The sequence below is a fragment of the Castor canadensis genome, chromosome 13 (assembly GCF_047511655.1).
Source record: "Castor canadensis chromosome 13, mCasCan1.hap1v2, whole genome shotgun sequence".
NCBI classification, from domain to species: Eukaryota; Metazoa; Chordata; class Mammalia; order Rodentia; family Castoridae; genus Castor; species Castor canadensis.
The window spans coordinates 14,242,110-14,267,578 of NC_133398.1; the positions used below are offsets into that span (position 1 = coordinate 14,242,110).

Sequence of the window (25,469 nt, forward strand, 5' to 3'; positions counted from 1 at the left end):
TTTGGTGTGGTGGTATGCACCTGTAAAGATCACGTTCTGGCCGAGGCTGGCTCTGGGCAAAAGCACAAGATCCTATCCAAAAATTAACAGAAGCAAAAAGGGCTGGGATCATGGCTCAAGTGATAGTGGGCCTGCCTCATAAGTGTTAAGCCCTAAATTCAAACCCCAGTACCACAAAAAAAGAAAAAGAAAAAGTTTTTGACACTGGAAAGGGTAAGTTTTGTGTTTGGCTCCCCATGTTCATTACCTTCTCTAATTCTGTAAGACCACAGTTTGAGAACTTTTTTCCCCATACATCAGCTTTTTAAAGTGTGCCTTAAACAAAACAAAACAGTGGTTCAGTTCTCTCACCTTAGCAAATTAGATCCCTTCCATTCCTGTTTGGGGATACAGAGGGCTTGTGTGGCAGAGGCACAGAAAACTCTCCCTGAACAATGTCAATAGCTTGATAGGCCAGGCCAGTAAACATTTTGCCAAGACTTGAGAAAGTGAAAGAGAATGAATACAAAAGACAAATTTTGTTTTGGAAATAGATGTCTTCTAAAACATACAATGTCAGTTAATAAACTGTATGTCACGTCCATTGTCTTTATTATAGTTGTATTTATCCCGTATCTTAACGATCCAGTTCTAGTCAAAACATTTTAGGAATATAAACCCTTGGTGACGTATTGCTGCCCTGCGATGTTCTCTATTGTAACATGGTCAGATGCTGGTTGTGGCTCAGAAGCTGTCTAGTGACCGAGACAGTTCTTAGGAATAGCTTGGAGGCAGTTCTCCTACCTCACAAATGTGATAGTTGCTGTTTTTAAAGAAATGTATAGGTCGTAGAGTTGAGCTGCTAATTATAGAAGTTCGAGTATTTGAAAGTCTGAATAGCATGAGTTTATCATTGAGTCAGAGTCTCCAAAAGTATAAACCATTCCTAATTTTCCATGAAAAAATTAATGTTTTTAGCTAAGGAAAAGCATTTGAAGTGCAGTTGTTTTATAACAGGTCTTTCTGAATCATGAAATATTCATTGGTGTGTCCTCCCATCAACCTCCAGGTAAAAGACAGAAAACCATCTGGAATATTGTCATTTTCTTGGTCATAAAAGAAAATCCTGTGAAATGTAAAAGATGACAGACCCAAATTAAATGTATCTTTTATTTTCATATGAAAAATAGATTTTAAGTAGAATCCAAAAATAACTGGGTACTATATAAAAGAAAAGGGGCTTTTTCTTTTTAAACTACATTTATCAATGTCTGGATTCAGATAATGCAGTTAAAATCACTGGCTTTATAAAAATACATCCCAAGATTAAAAAAATAAAACTCAGCAAATTGGGAACCCAGTTTAAATTGCATATAACTGTTGCCATATGTACAAGTGACTTGTGAAAATCTTGGCATTAATGACGTAGCCAAAGTAAACTACAGTGGACTTTCAGCATCTTAGTACACTAGGTTTTGACAAATCCAAATGGCAATCCAATTAGGAAGTTAGTGAGGTAGTGGAGAAGTTGTCTGCCCAGACAGATGGATGTGAGGCAGTGCTCATTTTGGTTGAGTATTCTTTTCCTACAAGAAGTCAAAAAGGTATAATTACATTCTTTTAATCATGAAAACAGCCTTCAATTAACAGAGCTAAATGGTGACATGATGACTGATCGGTAAGATAACAAATGTGAGTATCTCTTTGGAATTTTGTTTGCAGGGTTGGAGATTGAACCCAGGGCCTAGCACATGCTAGGCGATGCCATGCCCTACCACCGAGCTACATTCCCAGCCCCCAAAATGTTTTAAGATGAGCCATTACAAAATTATGAGATAAAAAGTTAGGAGGTTGTTTTTCATAAGACTGTTAGAATTAAAGATCTTCCAATTGAAAGTGATAGTTTAAAGGTCTCTATAACATACCCTTTGAGCAGGAAGCCTGTTACGGCATCAGTGTCTGTAACTGTCTCGTGGTTCTGATGGACCTTGTAGAACTTGGAAGGAGCTCTGAAAAGAAGGAAAATAAAATGTTAAGATTCAGAAGCCAGCACCCAACCTAGTTCAGAGCTTTATCCCACATAAGCATGGACGAAACCCTAGAGTTTTAAACAGTTCTAATAACCTGACTGTTGGGCCTCCAGTGTTATCTTCTTACCCGTAGGATGCCTGAACTCTTCTAGCTGTCATCTTGGGCTGATAACAACCTGGCTCCTAAATCTCCACGTGCTCCTCTCTCACAACTGAGAAACCCTCCTATTTTTCAGTGCCCATTGCGTCTTGTGTTCTCTGAGGCCCACGATGGTTTAGGTCTTTAGAGTATCCCCCCTCCCATCCCCCAAAGTGTTAAGGTAATCATGTTCAAACTAGCTCTGCTGCTAATCAGCTGCGTGACCTACGTAAGTTACTTGTCCTCCACCCCTGGGTCTACTAAAGAGGCAACTGTACTGAATGTTCCTTGTGGTTTACAACCATTACAATATTCTGCTCTGTGGTGAAGGTAGATCATTCAGTCCCTAAGTCCTGGTTTTGTCCGTTCTTGACCTAAGTCATTTACCATTTCATACATTTTCTTTACCTACATAAGATAATAATTTGTACCTCTCAAGATGCAAAGATTAAATGGGATATTATATGTAAAATGTTTAGTATGGTACACAGAATAGGCACTCAAAAATGGAAGGTATTTCTGTCTGACAGTAATACTGTTTTCCTATTTATCAGTTGCATGAGGATATTCCATGTTTCTCCTAAGTGGTTACTAACCTTATCTGAGGCTCACACCTTCATGAAATTCAGTTCTATATGCACCCTATGCTAAGAGGGCTGCATTAAACTTTTGTTGTGCAATAATAGGTCCCATCATAGTCATCTTTCCCCAAGACACAGGGAGACCAGCAGACTAAACTAAAACATTTTCTCAAGTAGAAAATTAGGAGATCCAACAGTGGAGGACAGGAAGAGTAGAACTGACTACAGCCCTACTAGGTCATCCAGTCTCCATTTCTAATCTACTTCCTCAGTAACTGCCTATATCTATAAGCCAGGTGATTTGAGTTTTCCCAGGGACCACAAAAAACAAGTGTTTGTTAAAACGAATTTTCCAGTGTTGAAGGTGGCATTTAGATCTGGAATCTTCCCTGGATCTTGTACCCCCTAAGCTTTCAAGAACTTCCTGTGTAACATACAAAACTCTTTTAAGTGTTTCCTCTTACCTGACTTTGTCCAAGATGAGAGTCCTCTGCAAGGGAAGACTCCAACTGAGACAGACTGTGTGATGATGTTGAATCTACAGAGGTGCTGGTGACCAATTCCCCTAGGGCATCAACTTGTCTCCTCAAACTGTGTAAAGTCCCCTCTGTCTGCCGCTTTCCTTTGATTAATACTTCTGCTTGCTTGGACATACAGTGTCGAAGTTGGGCCTGAAAAATGTTAGAATAAATTGAGGGTTTTACACTGAAATATACCAGACCAATGACTGCTTCCTTACGCTTAACATTTGATAGGCAAATCCAATTGTCATAAAGTAGAAATGACTGCTGAAGGTGCTTTCAAAGTTGAAGGAGGTACTAGGGAAAGATAGATACCCTTCATCCCTCCATGTACATAAACTTACCATTTGTGTTGTCATTAACCAGCTTTTTTTTTTTTTCTTGTGGTACTGGGGTTTGAACTCAGGGCCTACACCTTGAACCACTCCACCAGCCCTTTTTTTGTGATGGGTTGTTTTGAGATAGGGTCTCCCAAACTATTTGTCTGGACTGGCTTTGAACCTCAATCCTCCTGATCTCTGCCTCCTGAGTAGCTAGGATTACAGGCGTGACTCACTGGTGCTCAGCTATTAATCCTGCTTTTTATTCCGTCTGTTTTTTCTTTTTTTCAGTACTGGGCATCAGTACTGCAACAATGTTTGGGATTTCTGCCTCCCATTAAATTACTGTCTCATCTCTTTCTCCTTTGTCTACTGAGAACTAGATGATTATTTGGTACTTAGTATCTTCAGTGTCTCCTCACTATGTATTTAATCCTCAGTGTCACTTGATTTCCATTATGCTATAAACTTGAGGGATTCTCAGAGTTGGTAGCGGTGCTGTCTGCTAGAGCTTGCTGCAATGATAGGAATGTTCTGTATATGCTATCAACACAGCAGCTACTGGACAATGTGTCTATTGATCCTGGTCTTACTCATTCTACCTCATTTTCGTATTTTGTATTCCACCTATACTGTTTACTCCCAAATATGTGTTTTTTTTTTTTTTTTTTCTGGAGGGGTTGATACAAGGTCTTGGTATGTAGCCCAGGCTGGCCTTGAACTCACAATCATTCTGCTTCAGTCTCCCTAGTGCTGAGATTACAGCTGTGTATTGCCTCGCCTGGATTTAACCCTGAAATCTGTAGGCCAACAATGACTACTAAATCTCACACATTTTCAGCTGCCTAAAGATAGATCTTAACTAGCTGTCTCACAAGGCCTTCAAACTCAACATGTTCTGAGTCAATTTCTTATCTGCTACTCCGGCCTAACTACTTTACCAGTATTCCCAGACTTTTCCACAAGCACTATTTCCTAAACATCTAGTTTCTACTGGTTTTAGTTGAGGTAAAGCAGCATTACCTTAATTTTGGACTTAACATACCAAAATTCAACTCATGTTTTTTTTTTTTTTGTCTTGCTTGGGTTTGAACTCAGCCTCACACTTGCTAGGCAGGCACTCTACCAGTTAAACCACTCCAACAGCTCACAAATTTATGGTTTTGAATAGGGCCATTTACTAGCAGTGTAATGTCACCTTCTCTGTGAGCTTCTACTGTGTGATCTATAAGCTGCTCTGAGTGCTGCAATACAGTGGAGGTAGCACATGAATGTGAGAATTTTCCTCTCACTCTCCCCAAAGCACCAACTATTTTACTTTTTTTTTTCAAAAAAAAAAAAAGATAACCTTGAGTCGATCTTCGCGGTGACGCAGTCTCTCCCGGAGTGCTTCTCCATGCCAGTGCTTATCCTTTTTCAGGAGGAAAAGGGAAACATCAAAGCGTTACCAAGTACTAAGAGTGGGAGCCAACCAGTCTTTCCCTCCTCCTACTCTAGCACCCTCAAAAATCTGGTTTTTGCTTAACTGAAGGAGGTGGGAACCAAATTATCTTTCAGGGAATAGCAGGATAAACCTTACCATTATGTGACCTTGGGGAAAGGTCAGTTTTTCTTCAAAAGGTCTATCATTTGTGGTGAATGGAAAGTTCTCTTTCAAGCTTTCCAACTCAGGTCCTAGGTTTTCATTTCTATCCAGAATAGCTGCTAGATCTGCTGGTAGTTCTGGAAGATACTGGTTGAGATTCTTCAGGCTGGTTCTGATTTCATCTTTAACCTCAGACTTAAGTGTCCTCATAGCATCACTGATTTCCATCTGTCTTCTCTCCAGATCTTTTTGGTTTGCCATCTGTATAGCGAGTTAGGGTCAATTACCATTCGGAAAAGTTTGGAACTTACTTAGAATTCAGTTATTTAATGTGTCTTGCATTCAAAGACCTATAAATACCAATTACAGACAATCCCTGACTTTGATGGTCAGCTTGCGATTTTTTGACCTTATGCGGTGCAAAGCAATACACATTCAAAAGAAAGTATGCTTTGAGTTTTGGTGTTTTCCTGGAGAAGTAATAGTCCTACTCTCTCTTGATGATGGGTAGCTTCAGTGAGCCACAGCTCCTGCTCAGCCACTCTGTCCTGGGGGCAAACAACCAATACTTTACATTGTACTATGTTGTTAAAAGTATCACGTGTGGTAGGTTAGGTGTTTTAAACTTCAATATTTTCAACTGCAAGTTGAGGAACTTCTGTACCATTATTGTAATTGTGAAAACTTGTGCTTTTTAAAATACTCAACAGTCTACAAGCTACCAAGTAAACAATTTTATTGGCATTTTGATTGGAGCAACTTCCATTTATAAAAGCATGTGCACAATGTTCCTTAAAAGAGAATTACTCTATAGAAATAAATCTGTCTGGAGTTAGCTAGATTCCAATCTCATTCCAGCAAACATTACCAATATGATTTAGGGCAAGCTGGCTAACTTCTGATCCTGTTACCTCATTTATGCATGGAGATAATACCTTCTGCTTAGAAAGATGAGAACTAAGTGAGAATTTACATGAAACACCTTAGTGGTACCCAAGAGCAGCTATAGTAATGAAACTTCAAATGAGAAAAACATTATTTACTCAAGTCTTAAGTGATCTGGCTTATACTATTTGAGCCACATTCCCAGCTGTGACCTGGATTATAAATGTGAATGCAGAAAGGGACCTTAGAAATGATTTGGTCAAATGCTTCCATTTTATAGGTGGTTTGGCCAGTGCAGAGATTTTGCCTGAGTCTACTCTATGTGGCTCTCCTCATAAGGAGCTTAGTGAAGGTAAGATTTGTATCTACTGTACTGCTAATTGCCCTACCAAATTTTCAGAGGGATCTATTGATTAATATCGAGCTTATAGCCTTTCAGTAACTTTTTAAAAAGTACTTTTTCTTGAGTCAAAAGGTGTTTGTGTGTTGGGGCAAATGGTGGCACTGGCAGCACAGATGAAAAGGGAAAGGCCACTGGGGTTATACAAAGAATAAAGAATAGCAAGGCCAACCAAGCGGCTGTGTCAGTTCCACTAGAATTCAGGGGTGGCCCAATGCTGACACTAAGGACTGGAGAAAACATCCACGGGTCTTATGCTTTCCATCTGGTTACATTATATGCTATCAAAGGTTTCCCCTGGACCATTTTTACTTGCCTGAGGGTTTGGCTTTTTATAGTCTTGCTTCTGGCATAAAATCTAATTTAACATAATTCTTTGGGACATGACAGAATTTTATGCTAAAGAATTTAATTTTTTTCTTTCAGAACTAACAAGCTTATGGAAGTTGAGAATTTTAACAGCTCATTTTTAACAAATATTTTTTTCTTGGGTAACAAATATTTTTTTCTTTTAGGTACATTTCTAAAATTTTAAGGCTGAAGAAAGATTAAATTTAAACATTCTTACAATCAGCTTTTCACAATTTCCTTAAAGAAATATTCCTCTTAAAATGATACTAACAATAGTACACCCTGTGTGAGCCCTGGGGAGTACACGTTTACTGAGCCTGTGTCCCAGGCTGGCCTGCATGGGTCCTGTGCACACACCTGTTTCTTGAGCTCTAGGTACTCAGACTGCATCTGATTGAGTTCCTTCATTAGACGCCTGGCCCGCTCATGGTTGTCCTGGGCTACCAGTTCAATTGTTGCCATTTCCTTTTGCATGCAGCTGTTCTCCTGTTTTTGCTCCTAGCACAGAAGGAGAAAAATGACTCAGTGGTCCAAGACATGGAGATGTTGTAACTTCATTTCCCATCTAGTCCTCACAGCTAGAGAAGCTGTGAATGGTGGTAAGTCTACCTTTTGGGGGTAGGGAAAGTATAGCTGGGAGTACATATATCAGAGTCTGTTACCCCAAAGTTTGAATCCTAGATCTGCAGCATTATCTTTGATAAGTTACTTTGCTTTTCTGAGCTTCCATCATCCTAGGGTTAGTGGGAAGATTAAATTTAGACATCGATATTCTACCTTTATAATCATCATATCGAATCATTAGTTTCCATCTGGGAACCACATGTGCTTGAAAGTTCCTTTTACACACCAGGGCTCCATTAATCGCTCCAGAGAACATTGGGAAAATCCACTTCTGGGGCAGTTCATTGTGCTCACCTGCCTCCACAAATGGTTTAGAATGATCTGATTATCACCTCCCAAATTTATTTTAGGGCTAACAGTATGGTAGACTGAGCTTCCTGGTTTTAAGATAATGATTAATTAAATCTGATGCTAACTGAAAAAGGCAGGATGAGAAAAACTTTCAAACACTGACTGTAGTTGTGTAAAAAATGTACAAAGCCTTCTCTAACACCCTGTATCCCTGCAATGGGGTATAGCAGCGTTCATAGCAGAAAGCACTCTCTACTCTTTGTTGACTCTGTTCACAGGATGGTCTCCCAGCTAGCAGCCAGAGCTGCTTTGGACTTATGGCCTAGTCTCAAGGCAAAACTTACGAAAGCTTCCAGAACAAATTATGCATAAATGTACAACAATAACAACAGCTGGGTTAGAGGCTGGGTTGATGGGTAATTTATTTATATAGTGAAGTGGCATTACAGTTTAAAGTATTATTTTATTTATCTTTGGCAATACTGGTGTTTGAACCAAGGCTTCACATTTGCTGGGCAGGTGATCTAGTGCCAGAGCCACTCCTCCAGCCCTATAAAATCTAAATTTACTCATTCCTCATGAACCACCCTCCCAGAAGGGACTCACAAGAAGATTTTTCTCTAGCTGGTTCCGCTGGGTCCTAAGTGCTTCCTTCAGACTGGCCACCTGCTTCTCAGCTTTCTTTCTTTCAGTCAAGAACTGGTTCCGCAGCAGGCTGAAGTCTGCCCTCATGGCATCTGTCTCTTTTTGGAGGGCCAGCAGCTCACATGACTTTTCCATTAACTGCTGCTCCTGCTCTGACAGCCTCTGTTCTGAAATGAGCATTTTTAGTAGGGTGGCAGGGCTTCCCGTCCCTCATGGATAGGTTGCCTGACGGAGACGTGCTACCCACTCTGGCACTTCTCTCCAATACTGCATCCATAAGCCTTCCCTGACTCACTTCAAAGGCTCAGATAAAGGGAGTCTCTAAAAGGCTCAGATAAAGGGAGTCTCTCTCTCTTTCTTTTTTTTTTTGGCTGCATTGGGGTTTGAAGTCAGGGCCTCTCCACCAGTCCTTTTTGTGTGATGTGTTTTTTCGGGATAAGAGTCTTGAGAACTATTTGCCAGGGGCTGGTCTCGAATCACAATTCTCCTGATCTCTGCTTCCCAAGTAGCTAGGATTATGTGAGTGAGCCGCGAGCATCCAGCTCTTTTTTTTTTTTTTTCCTTTTGGTAAACTGAACTCAGGGCCTCATTCTTGCTAGACAAGCACTCTGCTGCTCCAGCCATGCTCCCGGTTTTTTTTTACTTTAGTTTGCTCTTCAGATAGGATCTCAAGCATTTGCCTGTTATGGCCTTGATCATCCCACCTCTACCTCCCAAGTATATGGGATTACAGGTATGCACTAGCACACCTGGCAAGCGCACCTCTTGAAGAAACTGGTTCCTGGAGGGCCTGATCCCAAAATGACAGACAGTATCTATCTTTCCTTTGAAACCAGGGAGAGTAAGCACAGCCCCAGTCCTGCGCTGGAAACATGCAACAGACTGCTGAATTTTTTGAGTACTGGGGTTTGAACTCAACAGGCATTGTATCACCTGACCCATGTTCCCAGGCCCCCTACCATCTTTTCTTTTTCTTTTTTTTTTTTTTGCTTTAGTTATTTTTCAGGGAGAGTTTCACATTTTTTGCCCACAACTGTCCTGCCCTCAGCTTCCTGTGTATCTGGTACAGTCATGTGTCACCACTGCCTGGCTCATTGATTGAGATAGGGTCTCACTAGCTTTTTGGCCAGACTGGCCTTGAACCTTCATTCCCCTCAATAGCTGAATAGCTGATTATATCTATCTACCTATAATTTTTTTTCCCTCAGAACTGGGGTTTAAATTCAGAGCCTTATGCTTGCAAGGCAGGTGCTCTACTGCTTGAGCCTCTCTTCCAGCCCTTTTGCTTTAATATCTTTTGAATAGGGACTCACATGTTTATGCCTGGCTGACCCATACTGTGATACTCTACTTATGTCTCCTGTATAGCTGGGATGACAAGTGTGTGCCACCTCATCCAGCTTTTTATTGGTTGAGATTGGGTCTCATGAAAAGGGCTGGCTGAACTGTAAAACTCTCAGTCTCCACCTCCTGAGCAGCTAGGATTATAGCCATGAGCCACCATGCCTGACTTGAAATGTGCTTTTTTCTTGGACTAGGCATATTTTTTTTTTTATTTTGAACTCAGGGCCTTGTGCTTGCAAGGCAGGTGCTCTACCACTTGAGCCACTCTGGCAGCCCTTGAAATGTGTTTTTTTAACCCTTGATTTTAATAAAGGGAGACATACCAGTGCTTTTTTTCCTTATAGGAGGTGGTGCAGTGGGAAGCCCAGGATTTGAAGCTGGTTCTACACTGGCATGAGTACAATTTTACAAATAAGGAGGCGTATTTCTTGGTATTCAATTTGAATCATTTATGCAAACACTAGGGACATAGTGAGTACTCAATAAAAGTGCTTATAAATAAAAATGACATTTAAATATTTTTCTTATCACCTTATGTCGAATAGCACCCTGCCCAGATTTTACTTTCCAACACCTGTGGAACAGTCAGAACTGTCAGAACTCAATATATTTATTTAGTTTCATTTTGTCAAAAGATTGTGTGTGGGTATAACATGGGTTCCTAGGGGAAAAGGAGTGATAACACTTTCAGATGCCCAAATCCACATTTTCTGAGTATCATTAAAATTTGCAGCTTAAGGTAGAAGAAAAAAAACAAAAAACCCATGTGTTTGCTTACTTACTTTTTTTTCAGTCCTGGGATTTGAACTCAGGGCCTTGCCCTTACTAGGCAGTTGTTTTATCTTTTGAATCATGCCCTCAGCCCTTTTGCTTTAGCTGTTTTTTGAATAGTAGCTCCCACTTTTGCCCAGACATATCGTCATATTTACACTTCCCTCAAAGCTGAGATGGCAGATAGGAGTCAACATGCCCAGTTTTTTAATTGTTTTTTTTGAGATGGGGTCTTGCTAGCTTTTTGCTCAAGTTGGCTTTGAACTGCAATCCTCCTGATCTCTGCCTCCCAAGTAGCTGGAATCATAGGCAAGAGCTCCTATGCCCAAGTGAAAAATTGTTTACTGATGATCATTTACCCTAGATTTTCACATCATCTTCATTATTATTTTATTGTTGTTGTTTTAGGGTTGGGGGTGTGGTTCAAATGGTAGAGTGCTGCTTGAGGCCCTGAGTTCAAACCCCAGTGCTACAAAAAAAAGAGAAAGAACTGCTCCCAAAACTCAAAACAAGAAACCCTGCCCCCTGGCAAAACATGCACAACACTGTTTGTTTTTTTTGGGGGTGAGGGTCTCACTTATGTTGCTCAGCTTGGTCTTGAACTCATAAACTGCCTCCTGCCTCAGCTTCCTACATGTTGGCACTACTTGCACATGCCACTTTGCCCAGCTTCAACTTCATTTACATATGGTTCAAGAGAGAGCAAACTAACTCAAAAGCAAATACCTATATTCTGGCAGCACTTATGCCAACTGTGGTCAGAGGCAGAATTGCTAATACTGTTTTTTTCACTGGTTGAGGCAAAACGGATCATTATTCCCAAAGCTCCTGAATAATGCACTTTAGAGTATCTTGTGGCACTTTTGCCTACTGTTTCACTTCTGTGAGGAGGCAATATGATAAAGTTAGACTTGTTAGTCAGTCTCAGGACTGAGTGTCTTCTCCATAGAGATACAAATTTCCTTTGGCTCTCTGAGCCTGGTTCATTATCTCTTCACAGGGCTCTCCTCCTTCCTGGGCTCTAGCTGGGGCCTGGGTCTCCTTTATGAGACAGTCCAGCAGAGCCACCACTCCCATCCCTGCCCTGCTCCAGATGCAGTCCCAGAATACATACTGGCCTGGGAGAGTGTCTTCTCCAGAGTCTCCCCATTCCTCTCCTTCTCCTGTAGAGTCTTGACACGCTCTTCGGCCTCGGATACCTGTGTGAGCACCTGGTCCAGTTTGCTTTTCTGGTCTATCAATTCTTTTTCCAGCTGCTCCTGCTGCTCCTTCAGTGTCACTTTACTGTCTTCTAATTTTTTTTCTTCACTTTCTCTCTCTTTCTGGAGTCTTTGAAACATCTTCATAGAAAATAAGAATTAGTCATAAAATAACAAATACTTGTCCCAGGTGAACACAAGGCAGATGCTAGTTCAGCAGAGAGGAGAAAACAGCTCGTGGGGCAAAGAAAATTGCTTTGTAAAGAAGATCAAGCAGGGCCTAGGAAGCCACTTGGCCAGGATGATAGGAGAGGACCCAAGCAGCAAATGGCATGTGGCCATTAAAATTCTTTACAGGACCATTGCCATCCTTGTTAGCAAATGATGAGTATCTCTGCCTGTCACACAGGAAACAGCAGTTTGATTCCCTGATAGGGAGGCAGCTGCCTTTTTGGGCTAGAGGTGTGGCTCAAGCAGTAGAGTGCAAGAGTGAAGCCCTGAGTTCAAACCCCAGTCCCACCAAAAAGAAAGCAAAAAGATTCTTTAGGATCAATGTCCTATATGACTCTAATGGTTCAAAAATGGGTATAAAAGCAACTCCTGATTACCCAGGATAGTTAGAAGGTACATAGGCTAGAGATCAGCTCAGTTGGAGGAGAGCTTGTCTAATTTTTGGGAGACCTGGGGGTGTGGGGAAGATACATAGTCCCTTAGGGCTCCTTCCCAGCAGCTTTCCACCACAGGGGAAAGGCTCACAGAAGAACACAATGGTTCCCTTTATACACAATCATACTGTGTAGTACCATTTCTTGCTGGTCTAGCTTGAGCTTGTTTTCTTTGATCTCATCCTGAAGCACTTGAAGCTGTTGTTGTTTTGACTCTGTTTCTTTCTGACAGTTCTCAAACCTCTCTATCCATTCACTGATATTCATCTGGAGCTGGGTCTGCTCACTAAGCAGTACATTCTGACGTGTGGTGGTGTGAAGCAGGTCCTTCAGGCAGAAGAACACATTGAAACAACAAAGCCATTTTTACTAGGAGGGCCCAGTGCCAATCCAGCCTCTCTACCAGGTCTGACAAAATGAGAAGTATGAAAGCATATCCTTTATCATCTAACAAACTTAACAAAGGTACTCAGGACTCAACTTCATTGGCTTTCCTTTTTTTAGTGCCTAAAAACTAAAATGACAAAAGATAACACAACCTCAATAAGGGATTCAGTTCCTCTTAGCTTTAGCTGCTTTGTCACTGAGATGGGGATAAACCACATTCTATGAACAACACAGGATTGTTCAGAAAATTAAGAAAAATTATGAACACAGCTTAATTCTTGTTGAAAATGAACCAAGTTATATTTTGTTACCATCTGAAGTATTTGCACAGGTTTAAAAACAACTTGAAAAAATTAATCATATTTTTAACCTGGAAAATATTTATAAGAATCTTTGTGGGATTTTTTTAAAGACAGACTCATTTGACTTTTAGGTTTTACATATCTCAGAAACAGAATTTTGAAGGAATATAGAAGACAATTTAGATATTTAATTTCTAATCTATACAACAGGAACTGAGGCCCAGAATTTGCTTGATGTTCCCTGAAATTTAAATTTCAGCACTATTCTCACAGGACAACACTGAATTACCTTTAGGAAGATCAGAAGTACAAGGGCCATGAATTTGTTCTATTCAACATCTGGCAAGATGGAGGCTCAGATTTGGCAGTTACTCCTGTAGGTCGATGAGTAATCAAATCAAAACTGGTCTGGAGGCCTCACCTATACTATGGATAAGAGATTGTCCTCTGGTCCCTAAAGCCTCCAGAGAGGATACTGAGGAACTGCTATTGGGCTCTGGTCTAGCCATCACTCTATTTACCAGCTTTGAGTAAAACTTTGTTTGAATCAAGAGTTGGCCTGTGGGACAAGCTGGTGTGAAAGTGATCAGCCTACTTGTGTTTGTTATGTCCAGCACTTGTCCGTATGCTGTAGTGTACTATTAGAAAATTACACGTGTTAACCTTACCTGCTTTGCTAGGCTCAAATGGTCTTGGATATTAGCTAGTTCCTCCTGTAGTGAGTTCACTGCTTCTCGCTTTTCTATAGAAACATTTTCATAAAATAAGAAATATGTATTATAAGTCCATACCAGATTTCCACCAGCACCTCCCACCACCAAAGTACATCAGAAGTGAATTTAAAATTATTTTTGTTAAGCTAACGATGACGCCACACTATCTTATTAGAGACCAAAAGATAATTACATGTACAGTCCAGATTTGGGCTTGGAGCCCAGCTTTTACAGACTTTGTATTTAAAACCTCACAAAAAGTTTTATAAAATAGTATTGCTGAAGTTCATGTTTTAAAAACAGGTACCTTCTACATTACTGGTGGAAATGTAAATTTGGTTCAACCTTTCAAGAAGACAATTTGAGGATAAATTTTCTATCTGTACTGGCTTTGTCAATTATTAGCAGTGTGACCTTGAGCAAGTCACAAGAAAAGTAAACTTTACTTTTCTCTTAAGTAAATGGGTAAAATAAGTTTCTATCTCATAAAAATGTTAGGAGAATTTTTTTCTTTTGTTTTTGAGACAGTCTCTCTATGCAGTCCAGGATTGATCTTGAACTTGTAATCCTCCTGCCTCAGCCTTCCAAGTTCTGTGATTATAGGCATGCACCATCACACCTGGCTTTGTTACATGGATTCAATGAGAAAATGTGCCAGGTGCAGGTGTGAGGTGGCTCACGCCTGTAATCCTAGCTACTCAGGAGGCAGAGATCAGGAGGATCGTGGCTTGAAGCCACCCCTGGGCAAATAATCCTTTAGCCCCTATCTCGAAAAAAATCCATCACAAAAAAGGGCTGGTGGAGGGGCTCAAGAGGTAGAGCACCTGCCTAGCAAGTGTGAAGCCCTGAGTTCAACCCACTGAAAAAAGAAAAAAAAGAAAGAAAATGCTTAGTACATCGTTAACTACAATTACATGGCTATTTCTCTCAAGTAAATCAATGATTTGGTAATAAAAGACATCTTTATTATCTGCATTAAACTATACACACACACTGTAGGAAAAACATGGAAGGATATTCACCAAACTGTTAGTAGGAATCATCTCTGAGGGGTGAAGTCAATAGTAATTATTATTTAATTTTTTTTGCTATGTTTTAAAACTGTTCTCTAAGGAACATGAATTAGAATGAAAAAAAATATCACGTATGTCTTATTTGAAGTATCTGACTCAAAGGCTTTTAGCATATTCAGAATGAATTACTTCTGTAAGAAACATTAAACAGGTAAATCAAGAATCTAACAAATGAGGAAAGCACCCCCATCTTTCTTGTCTTGCTGCCTCCCTCGTACCTTGCAGCTGCTGCTGCATTGCTGAGATTTCACTGTGCAGTGAGAGCTTGTCTTGGTTTAGTTGGTCTAGTTCTTGCTGAAGTTTTCTGACATTCGATCCCAACTTTTCTAAGTTTGATTGTTCCATTTTGCTGTTTTCTTCTGTAGTTGCTAAAACCCTACCACACAGAATAAATCACTGTTAAATAAACACACAAGACATGACTGAGAAATAGTGCTACCATTTTGCAATATACAGTTATGCAAAGTCTGAATGATTATAAATCTTAAAATTTAAGACTCTTGAACTCATTTTTAAAAGAAATCTTCCTATCAGCTTTCTAAATAGATTTTTTTTGGAAGGTGACTTGCTAAATAGAAGTTTTATAAGAATTATGGGTAAAACATAACTAACATTCAGAATTCCAAAAATCTGAGCAATAAAAATTGATTGCTAACTCTGAGAAGTGAAAAAGCAGGAAACAACTGTACGTATGAAAGGATTTCGACATATCACAGATAGGCATGAGCATGCAATCTTGTACATATAAATGGAGGTATACTGTGCGGACTGTTTTAATCTGGCTTCTTTCACTCGGCACAATTACCTGGAGATTCTTCCTTATTACTGCTGAGTAGTATTTCATGATGCACATATACCACAATTTGTTTATTCACTTACCATCTTACAGACTTGTGGGAAATTATAATTAAAGCTGTTATGAACATTTGTGCATACTCTGTGTAAAAGTACGCTTTCATTCTCTTGAGTACATTCCTACAGGTAGAACGTCTAAATCTTCTGGCAGGTGGATATTTGATTTTTAGGTAACTGCTGAACTCTTTTCCCAAAGTTGTCATATCATTTCACATCTGCATCGGTCACGTATGAAAGCACTTTACTAACACAATGAAGTATGTAGCAAGTACTTAGCAGTGGTTTTACTTGTATCTCCTTAATGAGGATGGCGATCTTTTCAAATTCTTATTTTCCACCATGCACCTTCTATAGCAAAACACATGCACAAATCTTCTGCCCACTTAAAAAACTGGCTTGTTTGTTTTATATTAGGCTTTGAGGGTGAAATATATATTCTGGATACAAGTTCATCACCATATACAGGGTAGCAAAGATTATCCCTAACCTGTGTCATGCCTTTTTATTACCTTAACAGTGTCTTCTGAAGAGCACGTCTTTTACATTTTGATGAAATCCAATTTTATTCATTTTTTAATGAATCACATTTTTGATATCATACCTATGAAATTTTTGCCTAACCCAAGGTCACAAAATTTTATATTTATGATCCTTTTGGGGTTAATTTTTGTATGTAGTATGAAGTATGGGTCAAGGTTTATTTCTTTAGTTTTGGATGTACAATTATTTTAGCAACATTTTTTGAAGAGCCTATCTTTTCCCACTAAAAAGATGCCTTTGTCAGTCAGTTGTCCATATGTGCAGGTTTATTCCTGGACTTTCTGTTCTGTTCCTTTGATGTACTTGTCTACTGTACCACAGAGTTTTGATTATCATAGCTTTATTAAAGTCTTGAAATAAGGTAGTGTTACCCCAAACTTTTGTTATTATTTTCAAAAGTTATTTTGTGTTGTATCTAAAAACTGTATAAATCCTATTCTAGGTACTTTGCATTGCCGGATGAATTTTAGAACCAACTTGTCAATTTCTACCAAAAAAAAAAAAAAAAAAAAGCCTACTGAGATTTTGACTGTAATTGTTTTAAATCTATAGATTAATTTGAGAACTAGGTCTTAACAATATTAGCTTCTTATCAATGAACCAAGTATATTTTTCCATTTATTTCTAGCATGTATTATTTCACTTGAAAACAATAGGATGTTTCTAAACAATAGGATGTTTAGAAAATGTTTGGGGGTGTGGAGGGGGGGATAAGAAGAAAAGTCACCAAAATGCTATTAGAGAATTACGATACCAACTGTAAGTTTATTTGTTCTTGCTCTCACCTTTTGGTTTGAGATAATTTATTTTCCCAGATGTCACATTTCTGTCGGAGATCTTCCTTTTCTTTGCTCAAACACTCAACACATGACTGTAATGCGTGCATCTCAGCAGTCATTCGCTCTATTTCCCGTTTGTCCCTCTCAAGAAGCTGCTTCTGCCACTCTACTTCCTCTTTCTGTTGCTGAGTTGTCTGCTGCAAATGCTCTAACTCCAGTTTCTCCTAAATCAGATAAAAGAGACTCAAGCACCCTAAAAGAGAAAGCCTGCAGTTTGCTAAGAGTATGATGTCTCTAGCTGTTACCTCTAGCACTTCAACCTGAGTCTTCTCTAACTCTGACACTTTCTGACCATGTTGAAACTTCAAGCCTTGCAGCTCATTGTTTTCAAGTTGCAGTATGTCCAGAATATTCTTTAGTTCTAACAAACAGAAACAAAGTATGGTCAATACTATTAAATGAACTTGGAAACATTTACAAAATGAAAATAATTCTATTGTCTGACACAAGAAACAATAGATAATAAAAAAAATTTTGTTGAGCTGAGAAAATGGAGTTAACTGTATTTTTAATGGGAAGAACCTTTCTAAAACTTGCTAAACATTATTTAATTTGTTAAAAACATTTTAACAAAAATATTTAACAAAGATCTAGTTCTAAAAGCACTTACATCCAAAAGTGAACTAAGCACATTTTATGTGAATAAAAATGTTGATTAAACATAGAAAAACCTTAAAAAATAGAATGAGATTTATATAATAGTATTTTGACCTTTGAAATACAGACATTTAAATAATCTTTTTCTGATTATAAAAATAATTTGGTCACTGTAGAAAATGTGGAAAATGCAAAAAAGTATGGGAAACAAATCAAAGTGCATCATTATCCAACATCCAAAGATGATGACTATTACCATAGCATTCTAAGGTATTTTTCTCTCAGTAATGTGTGCACACACATACTTTGAACATAATCTGGGTTGTATTTCACATTCAGCTCTTACCTATTTTATACTTTTCATGAGTATTTTTGTGTGTCACTAAATCTTAAATATATGGCTTTTACACTGTTTCCAAATTTTTAAAATATAAATATTGCTGTAATGCTCATAAAAGCTTGCCCTATCTGGAAGAGTAGATTAGAGATGGGCTCCCTGGTTCAGTGGTATGAATTGGAAGAACGGTGAAACCCTGAGAGTATTCCAAGCTCACTTCATTCGATAGATGATTAGGGCCCTTCCATCAGCAGATGCTGGTCAGCCATGAATATGATGATTTTGTTTTAAAATAAACCTTATAGAACTGATTGATAGAACATACTATTACATTCCTTTTATAATCTGTTTTTCTTTGTTTATTAGTAGTAAGGTTAAACTTTAAAAGGAGTTCATTAGGTCATTTATATTTTTCTATGACTTGCAATGCAGGTGTTTCTAACCTTACACTTTATATGATTATTTTCCTTTAAACTTACCAGTTTTATGTTTAGACATCTGCTGTAAAACTACCTGAAGATTTTCTTCCTCTTTTTCAATTTCCTGCTTTATAAGTGCAAGTTGAGTTTTTTTTTCACTAATGTGGACATTCAGTTCTCCTTTCTGAAGACTCAGTTCTTCCAGAAGTGATTTTACTTCCTGTGTTTTAAAAAAAATGCCATTCCCCCACCATGAAATTATGAATAGAAATTCCTTTAAATCCAATTCTGTTATTGTCTCATTTCATAGAAATTCTACTTTAGAAATATGCTCATTTTTGCCTTTTATGTCAAGAACAGCACTGTATTTTGTACTAACACACATATGTATAAAAATATATATATATGTATAACAGAAACAAGAAAGTAACATTATCTTCACTTAAATGTACATGTGACATTTATAATTTGCAAAGCAATGTGTTGTAGAGAAATAACACATGGCTGATTCAGACACAGCTCCTGCCCTCGAGGGGCTCAGTACCTCATGTAGAGAAGGTATGGAACATAAACATGGTCATGAAAGACTAGGAAGTTCACTAACTCAGACAGAGAGTTATAAAACTCAGGAGAGAAAGAAAATTTCTCCCAGAAAAAATTAAAATGTCAGGGAAGTCACTAGAGGAGGTGGCATGTAGCTGGGCCATGAGGAACACGTGAGATCTGGCTGGTAACAGGGGAGCAAGGGAATTCCTGGACAACAAATGGAATGGGAAAGACAAGAGGCAGGAGAACATGGGTATATCCAGAAAACAATAGGAGGGACCCCACATGCAAGCCTCAGCATGGATACCTAACATAAACCAAAGGGGTTTTAGAAAGGAGGCAAGATCCCAGGAATTTATATTTTGATTTTGGGAGAACCAATGAAAATGCCTCAAAATAAATCTATAGCATTGTCCTAGGACTCTTAAGAAAACCTACTGAAAAACATACCCTAATGTGACTGCATTTCTCGGCTACTTCAGTTTCCCCCAGTCTCAGAGCTTCCTCGAGGTCAGCTTTTGCCTGGACCATGCTTTCTTGGAGTAGATGCAACTCTTCCTTTTTATGTACTAACTGCCTATCCAAGACAGCCATCTCCTGCTGCTGACTTGTCACCTGAAAAGGGAAAAATGCAAAGTTGACAAAGTCCTCATGTATTAGTTATACTTTATTTTGTATTTTTCAATCTTTTCTATAATCAAATTATTACTTTTATAATTATAAAACATAAACAGGTTTTAAAGCATACGTATGAACTGTCTTTTCCAGGTATCTATTGCCATACCTGGCTTTTCAGCTTTTCCAGCTCAGCTCTCTTGGCCTGAAGGAGGGTCTCAGATTCCTGAAGGACCTGAAGGTGGTGATCCTCATTGCGTTCTGCTGTCTCAATGTCTCTCTGCAGGTTCTGAAGCCTATAAGGCACAAGCAGTACATGAGCAGTCCTTAAGAGAGACTGAACCCAACAGCTATCTTCTGAGACAAATCCCTTGCAGCCCTATAGAGGCCTTACTTACTCTTCTGTCAGTTTTTCCTTCTTTTTGTTTAAACACTGGAAGTCTGCATCTTTTGCTGCTACAACTTTGTTTATTTCTTTCAAAATTTCTTCTTGTTTGATTTTGTGTTGCTCCAAGTCCTTTGCATCAGCCTGAAGCAATCTAAAACACATCACTTTATTCCCCTGGCCCCTTAGACTTAACATGCGTTATCAACCATAAGCCAGTTATTATCTTCTTAGCAACAACTTTTCCTTCTTCTTACTGTACAGACTTCAGTTACATAGAGGTTCCACCTACCTTAGCTGCTGATCAGCTTTCACAAGGTTAACAGCAGTTTCCTGAGCTCGTCTTTCTAACTCCTCAGCATCTGACTCGGTTTGTAGTAAGTTTCTCTTGGCATCAGTGAACTTTTCAGCAGCATTTTTTGTCTGGAAAAGAAAAATGGTATAAGCACTGTGAGAGCAAGTATATAAAACTACATCTGTGTCAACAAAGACAGACCACCTCTGCAAAAATAAATGTAATCATTTGAAGATGGTGAAACTGTAGATGATCTTTTTCTTTTTGAAATAACTGATTTTTTTTTAATAATTGAAAACATTCATTTCAATTCCTTGGCAATAGATTTCTACTCATCTAAATAGACCCAAGTTAAAAAATAACAATGTAGAAATAGTAGTTCCTGATGTAGTCATATGGGTAAGGAACTTTCATCCCGGAATTCTCTCCTCACTAAAAAAGCTTTCGGAGAGACACAACTTCAACTATGTCACTCTGGGCCACTGATGAGCCTCTCTAAGCTGCATCTATAAAATGAGCTAACACCTTCTTATAGGACTGCCAGGAAATTTAAATAAAGTGGTATTTATAAATATTTGTGGCCATGTTGGATGTTCAATAAAGGAAAGTTCTTTTTCTTCCCCAGTTCTCTTCTGTGTTGTGGTCTAAAGAATCCCATTTCACTTAGAATTTCATGTAATTTACCCACATGAAACACCTGAGGAACTACTATTTTTAAATTATTTCAATTTGGATCTATCTAAATTAACTGAAATCTATTGCCCAGGAACTAAAAATATTTTATATCACTATTTCATTTATCAACTTGAAGAAAAAGTCCACTGTACCTTTATAAGAATCTGATTACCCTACTTTAAAGACAGATTGAAGAGCCCAGGAATAATAATAATAATTTAAAAAGACAAGCACAGAGTAAGGAAGTAGGGCATACTGGGAACTAAATAACTAGGAGTTTTAGAGATGCTATTTCATTTAATTCATACTGAATAGCCTACACATTCTTCCTGAATTTATAAATGAGGAAAGCAAAGCTTGAGGACTTACATGATTCACTCAAATCCTCACAGCTGCTTAACTTCCAGAGTCCAGCCTAGAACCCGGCTATCTAACTTGGACAAATGTATCTTTATCACCTGTTCTCTTTGGAGTTCTTCAGGAAGACAACATTAAGTATCTCACCCACAATAAGCTCATGCCCAAACAACAGGACACACCTTCTCTTTCGTGCATGAAAGTTCACTCTCTGCTTCCGCCAGGAGTCGGTCAGCTTCCCTGAGCTCTGCACGCCGTTTCATAAGGGTCTTTTCTAGGCACTCAATTTCATCTACAATATCTTCATGGTGTTTGAGTGATTTTTCTATTTCTAGTTCAGTCATAAGACCCTCAACATTTCCATCAATGAAGTCCCTAAAAAATTACATAATCAAACATTAAAAGATTTTTTAACTGTAGACAATAAGGACACTTGTAACCTAATTACTAAAAAGGATGGAGTCAGGCAGGGATTAGAAAAGGCATTTTAGGCAGAGGATAGAAATGCAAGGTGTGGGGCACCATGCTTGGGAAGCACAGGAAAGCAAGTGGCTCAGACCAAGCCCTGGAGGATAACAAAAGCAGGCAGGGTGGAGGCTGGTGTATATTCTGAGAGTTGCAGTGTCTTGACAACAGAAAAGAGGCCAGGGTGGAAGTGACTACAGGAGTCTGAAATGTGACTGGTTGTTGTGGAAATGGGTTGGAGAGCTGTTTATATGCAGTCAGCAGGAGATCAACTGAATGTCTGGAGGAGTTGGGGTGTTAAGAACCCTCACATATTTTTTGCTAGAGTAGCTGGGGAGGTAATTATTCTGCTAATTCTCTACCTGGGGCTACAAAAGAGCACATCTGATTTACTGGCCAAGAAAACTTAAGATTTGCACGCTCCAAAATGGCACCGTAAAGCTAGTATATTAATTTAAATTCTGTTCCTCAGTTCCCACAGCCACATGTGGCTAGTGTTGACTGTTTTGGAAGTTCATAGTTAGAATACTTCCAACACCTCAAAAAGTTTTACTAGTCAATTAAGTTATCTTAATGAGCATATTCATTTGAATTATAAAAATGTAATGGCTAAAAATAATTACTTTCGCTGTTGATGTTTCTGGATGGTTCTATGTAATTGTTCTATTTCAAGTTCTAATTCTTTCTTCTCTTGCAAAAGGCCATCAATATCATGATGCAAGTCTTCCACTTCTTTCTCAGACTTTTGCTTGGATGCTCTCAGACACCATTCTTCTTCTTGTTTTGATTTTAAATGCTGCATTATGTCTTCTAATCTAGAAACTTCATTCTCCTGAAGAAAAAAACAAAACAAAAACACAGTATGCAAACATCCGAGGGTCCCTCCCCTCTTTCCTGCCCAAAGCTGAAATTAAATGGTTAAAATGGTATCTATGGTCTGGAAAATGGTAGCAGAGTCTAAGACTGCAGTATGTAAAGAAAACTTAAACCAATTTTTTACATGCCAAAAGGACTAGCAGAATTTAACTTTTTCATCAGTACAACTGCAGTTGAGAGCCATTCACCAAGTTTCCTGTGGATGACATTAGTGACTAGCAGAAGAGACAGACCAAGGTCTCTCCATCCTCTGGACACATGGGAGGGAAGTGGTCTGAGAAGGCTGCCCAGAGAAGAGGTGTCTAGCCTGGGTTTTGAAGAATGAATGAAAAGGGACAGACCTAGGCTCAAGAAATAATATGTGCAAATGTAAGGACGTATAAAAGTGTACTTGGTTAACTATATAAGCAGTTAGGTACTTTTGGAGAGTAAAAGAACCAGTTTAAGAGATTAAAAATAAGTGCTGAATAGACAGAACTGCTACAAATTACAATGTACACTGAAAAAACCACAAGAGAATGTGTTAATCATGAAAATGCACTCAAGCCCTCAGAAACTAGTCTGATCTATTAAAATGACACTGTGACCTAGTACTAGGTGACTTAAGTCTTTTGTCTTTCCCTTAATATGCTAAATGAAGGAGGAAAAAAACAAAGGCTCTAGGTTCTCTGAGTTTGAAAGAGAGTTTGGGATGCAATTTTTATTGCTTTAGAACCAAAAATTTAGAAAGCAATCTAGTGATTAGGATGTAATCATTTCTTGGAATCTAGCCTAAGAAAAGAATATGAAACATGGTAAAAGAATTTATAGTTAGCTACAGTATCTACAAATAAATGTTGTGTATAAATAAAATACTGTTTAAAAATGTTTGTAAAAGCACAAGGAAATGTCTGTAACATTAAATGGGGAGAATTAAAAACTGTGTGTACAAAAATAACTATGAAAATAAAATGATAATAAATTCTACTAACCAAAGGTTAAGTCCATTAACCAAAGGTAATATTCACCAAAATCTGCTGGATATCTGTCCACACACTTGTGTGTACATATGCATGTGTGAACACACATCTATTTATGCACATGTATACGTTACAGGTAATAGTATGTGAATATATCTATCTATACTTGTCAATCTATATAGCACTTATCAATAGAAAAATATATGAAAAATGATTAATTTCAGGTCTGAAGGCATTTCTGTTTACACCAGGTTTTAGAGGGGGGCCTGGCACCTTAGATCCTATTCAAGATAGTATTTTAATAAGAAAGTGCTTGCTCAGTTCTAAACATCAGCCTTATAATCATACTTTTGCAATATAACCCATTCATAAACAGTCAACTCATTAGTGTATATCCTTCTCAGGTACCCATAGAAGTAGTGTGGACAAAGAGTGGGCTATTTTTTCCACTTACTAAGTTATGGTGCTCTGGGACATTGCAATGCAGAACGCCCATAGGGATGAGGGGGACAGAGAAGTTGGGGGGTGGAGGTCCATACACAATGGGGGCTCCAGCAGGAGGTGGGCCATAAATGACAGTGCCCGGGGTGAGAGGTCGACTGTTGTTGGGCAAGGGAGGAGGCGGTGCATACAGGGCCACGCCCTGGGGTATAGGAGAACCATCAGGAAGCACAGTGTACATCATGTATCCAGGAGGAGGCACAAACAGGGGATCCTCTTGGTCATCCAGCCCATTCTCTTCCTGGCTATCTCCATCACTATCTGCATCTTCAAAAAAAAGTAAACCAGAGAGTGTGTTACCAGGTAAACACATTTAGGAAAGAACAGCAGTAGTTAAATCCAGATACTAGAAATGTAAGAATAAAACTGAAAAAGGTCAAAAGCAGTTTTGAGAAGCAGGTCAAAACATGGATTCAAAGTATTTTTGGCAACCAAAATTTAGTTTTTCTTATGCCCATCTTGGGTTGTTCGTTTGTTCTCAGCAATCATTTGCCTGTCTGCTTCACACTACATAAAAAATCACCAAAGATGTTCTATGAGATCAGACTACACTCAGCATTTATCACTGCCATGACATGTAACACTCTCCAATGTGATAACTTACTTGCTTCTCTTTGAAAAGCAGGAATTATGCTTGCTTATCATTGACAACAAAGAACAAAGCACACAGCAGGTACTCAATAAAAAGTTCCTGTTTTGTTTTGGATTTTTCTGCAGTGCTGGTTATCAAACCCAGGGTCTCATATGTACTAGGCAAGTTCTCTACCACTGAGCTATATCCTCAGCCCAATAAATTGTTCCTGAATGAGCAAGTCCTCAGAAGTGTTCTCCTTTTATACATTAGCAGTTTCAGAACAGCTAAATAATTTGCCTATGATCACACAGCTATTAAGTGCAAGAGCTGGGACTTACCCAGGTTTGACTTTTCCCTTTAGAGCTTTGGAAGACAGACCTATGGCACTTTATTCTAGTAGAATAAGTTTAATGGCATGATATAAAATTGTAAGGCTCCATGCTCCAGCAAAGAAGTGGCTCAGTTGGCTTGGGGGAAATAGGGTAGAGAAGATTCCATAAAAGGGAGTGTTGTTTGAGGACCTGAGTCTTATTAAAGAATGAGTAGGAACTGGTTTGGGAGAGGAAGGAAGAAAGGCATTCCAGATGAGGGAATGAGTGCCTAGAGGTCTGGGGCTGAGGATGTAACTTAGCTGTAAAGCACTTGCCTAGCATGCATGAGGCTCTGGGTTCAATACTCAGCACTGAAGGGACAAAAAGAAAAGCCAAAGAAGTCTGAGGAACCTGGTCTGCTGTATCTTAAGTATTTAGGTATGCGATGGCAGGTTTAAGACAGAGGCCATTGGCCAACATGGGATCATAGAGGATTTCACAGACCAAGTTAAGGAGTT

The 25,469-nt window shown here is 38.8% G+C and overlaps 1 protein-coding gene across 6 annotated transcripts in view; it reads right to left on the reverse strand.

Moving 5' to 3' along the window:
- Positions 1–1,122: 1,122 nt before the first annotated feature.
- Positions 1,123–25,469, reverse strand: part of Cntrl (centriolin) — an 82,235-nt gene continuing 57,888 nt past the window's right edge. For 4 of the 6 annotated variants that reach the window (XM_074051106.1, XM_074051108.1, XM_074051110.1 and 1 more), the window contains 21 exons: positions 24,020–24,333; positions 22,354–22,562; positions 21,448–21,640; positions 20,231–20,361; positions 19,952–20,092; positions 19,723–19,849; positions 19,389–19,553; positions 18,453–18,612; positions 17,285–17,400; positions 16,986–17,203; positions 15,024–15,181; positions 13,688–13,761; positions 12,469–12,657; positions 11,581–11,806; positions 8,313–8,518; positions 7,149–7,289; positions 5,150–5,416; positions 4,919–4,981; positions 3,194–3,400; positions 1,905–1,988; positions 1,123–1,565 (listed from right to left, as the gene is read on the reverse strand). In XM_074051106.1, coding sequence (XP_073907207.1) covers positions 1,932–1,988; positions 3,194–3,400; positions 4,919–4,981; positions 5,150–5,416; positions 7,149–7,289; positions 8,313–8,518; positions 11,581–11,806; positions 12,469–12,657; positions 13,688–13,761; positions 15,024–15,181; positions 16,986–17,203; positions 17,285–17,400; positions 18,453–18,612; positions 19,389–19,553; positions 19,723–19,849; positions 19,952–20,092; positions 20,231–20,361; positions 21,448–21,640; positions 22,354–22,562; positions 24,020–24,333 — 3,362 coding nt within the window. In that variant the 3' untranslated portion in view covers positions 1,123–1,565; positions 1,905–1,931. Of the gene's footprint in view, positions 1,566–1,904; positions 1,989–3,193; positions 3,401–4,918; positions 4,982–5,149; positions 5,417–7,148; positions 7,290–8,312; positions 8,519–11,580; positions 11,807–12,468; positions 12,658–13,687; positions 13,762–15,023; positions 15,182–16,985; positions 17,204–17,284; positions 17,401–18,452; positions 18,613–19,388; positions 19,554–19,722; positions 19,850–19,951; positions 20,093–20,230; positions 20,362–21,447; positions 21,641–22,353; positions 22,563–24,019; positions 24,334–25,469 lie in introns of those variants that run through there. The other 2 variants (XM_074051107.1, XM_074051109.1) reach the window with 2 other exon arrangements.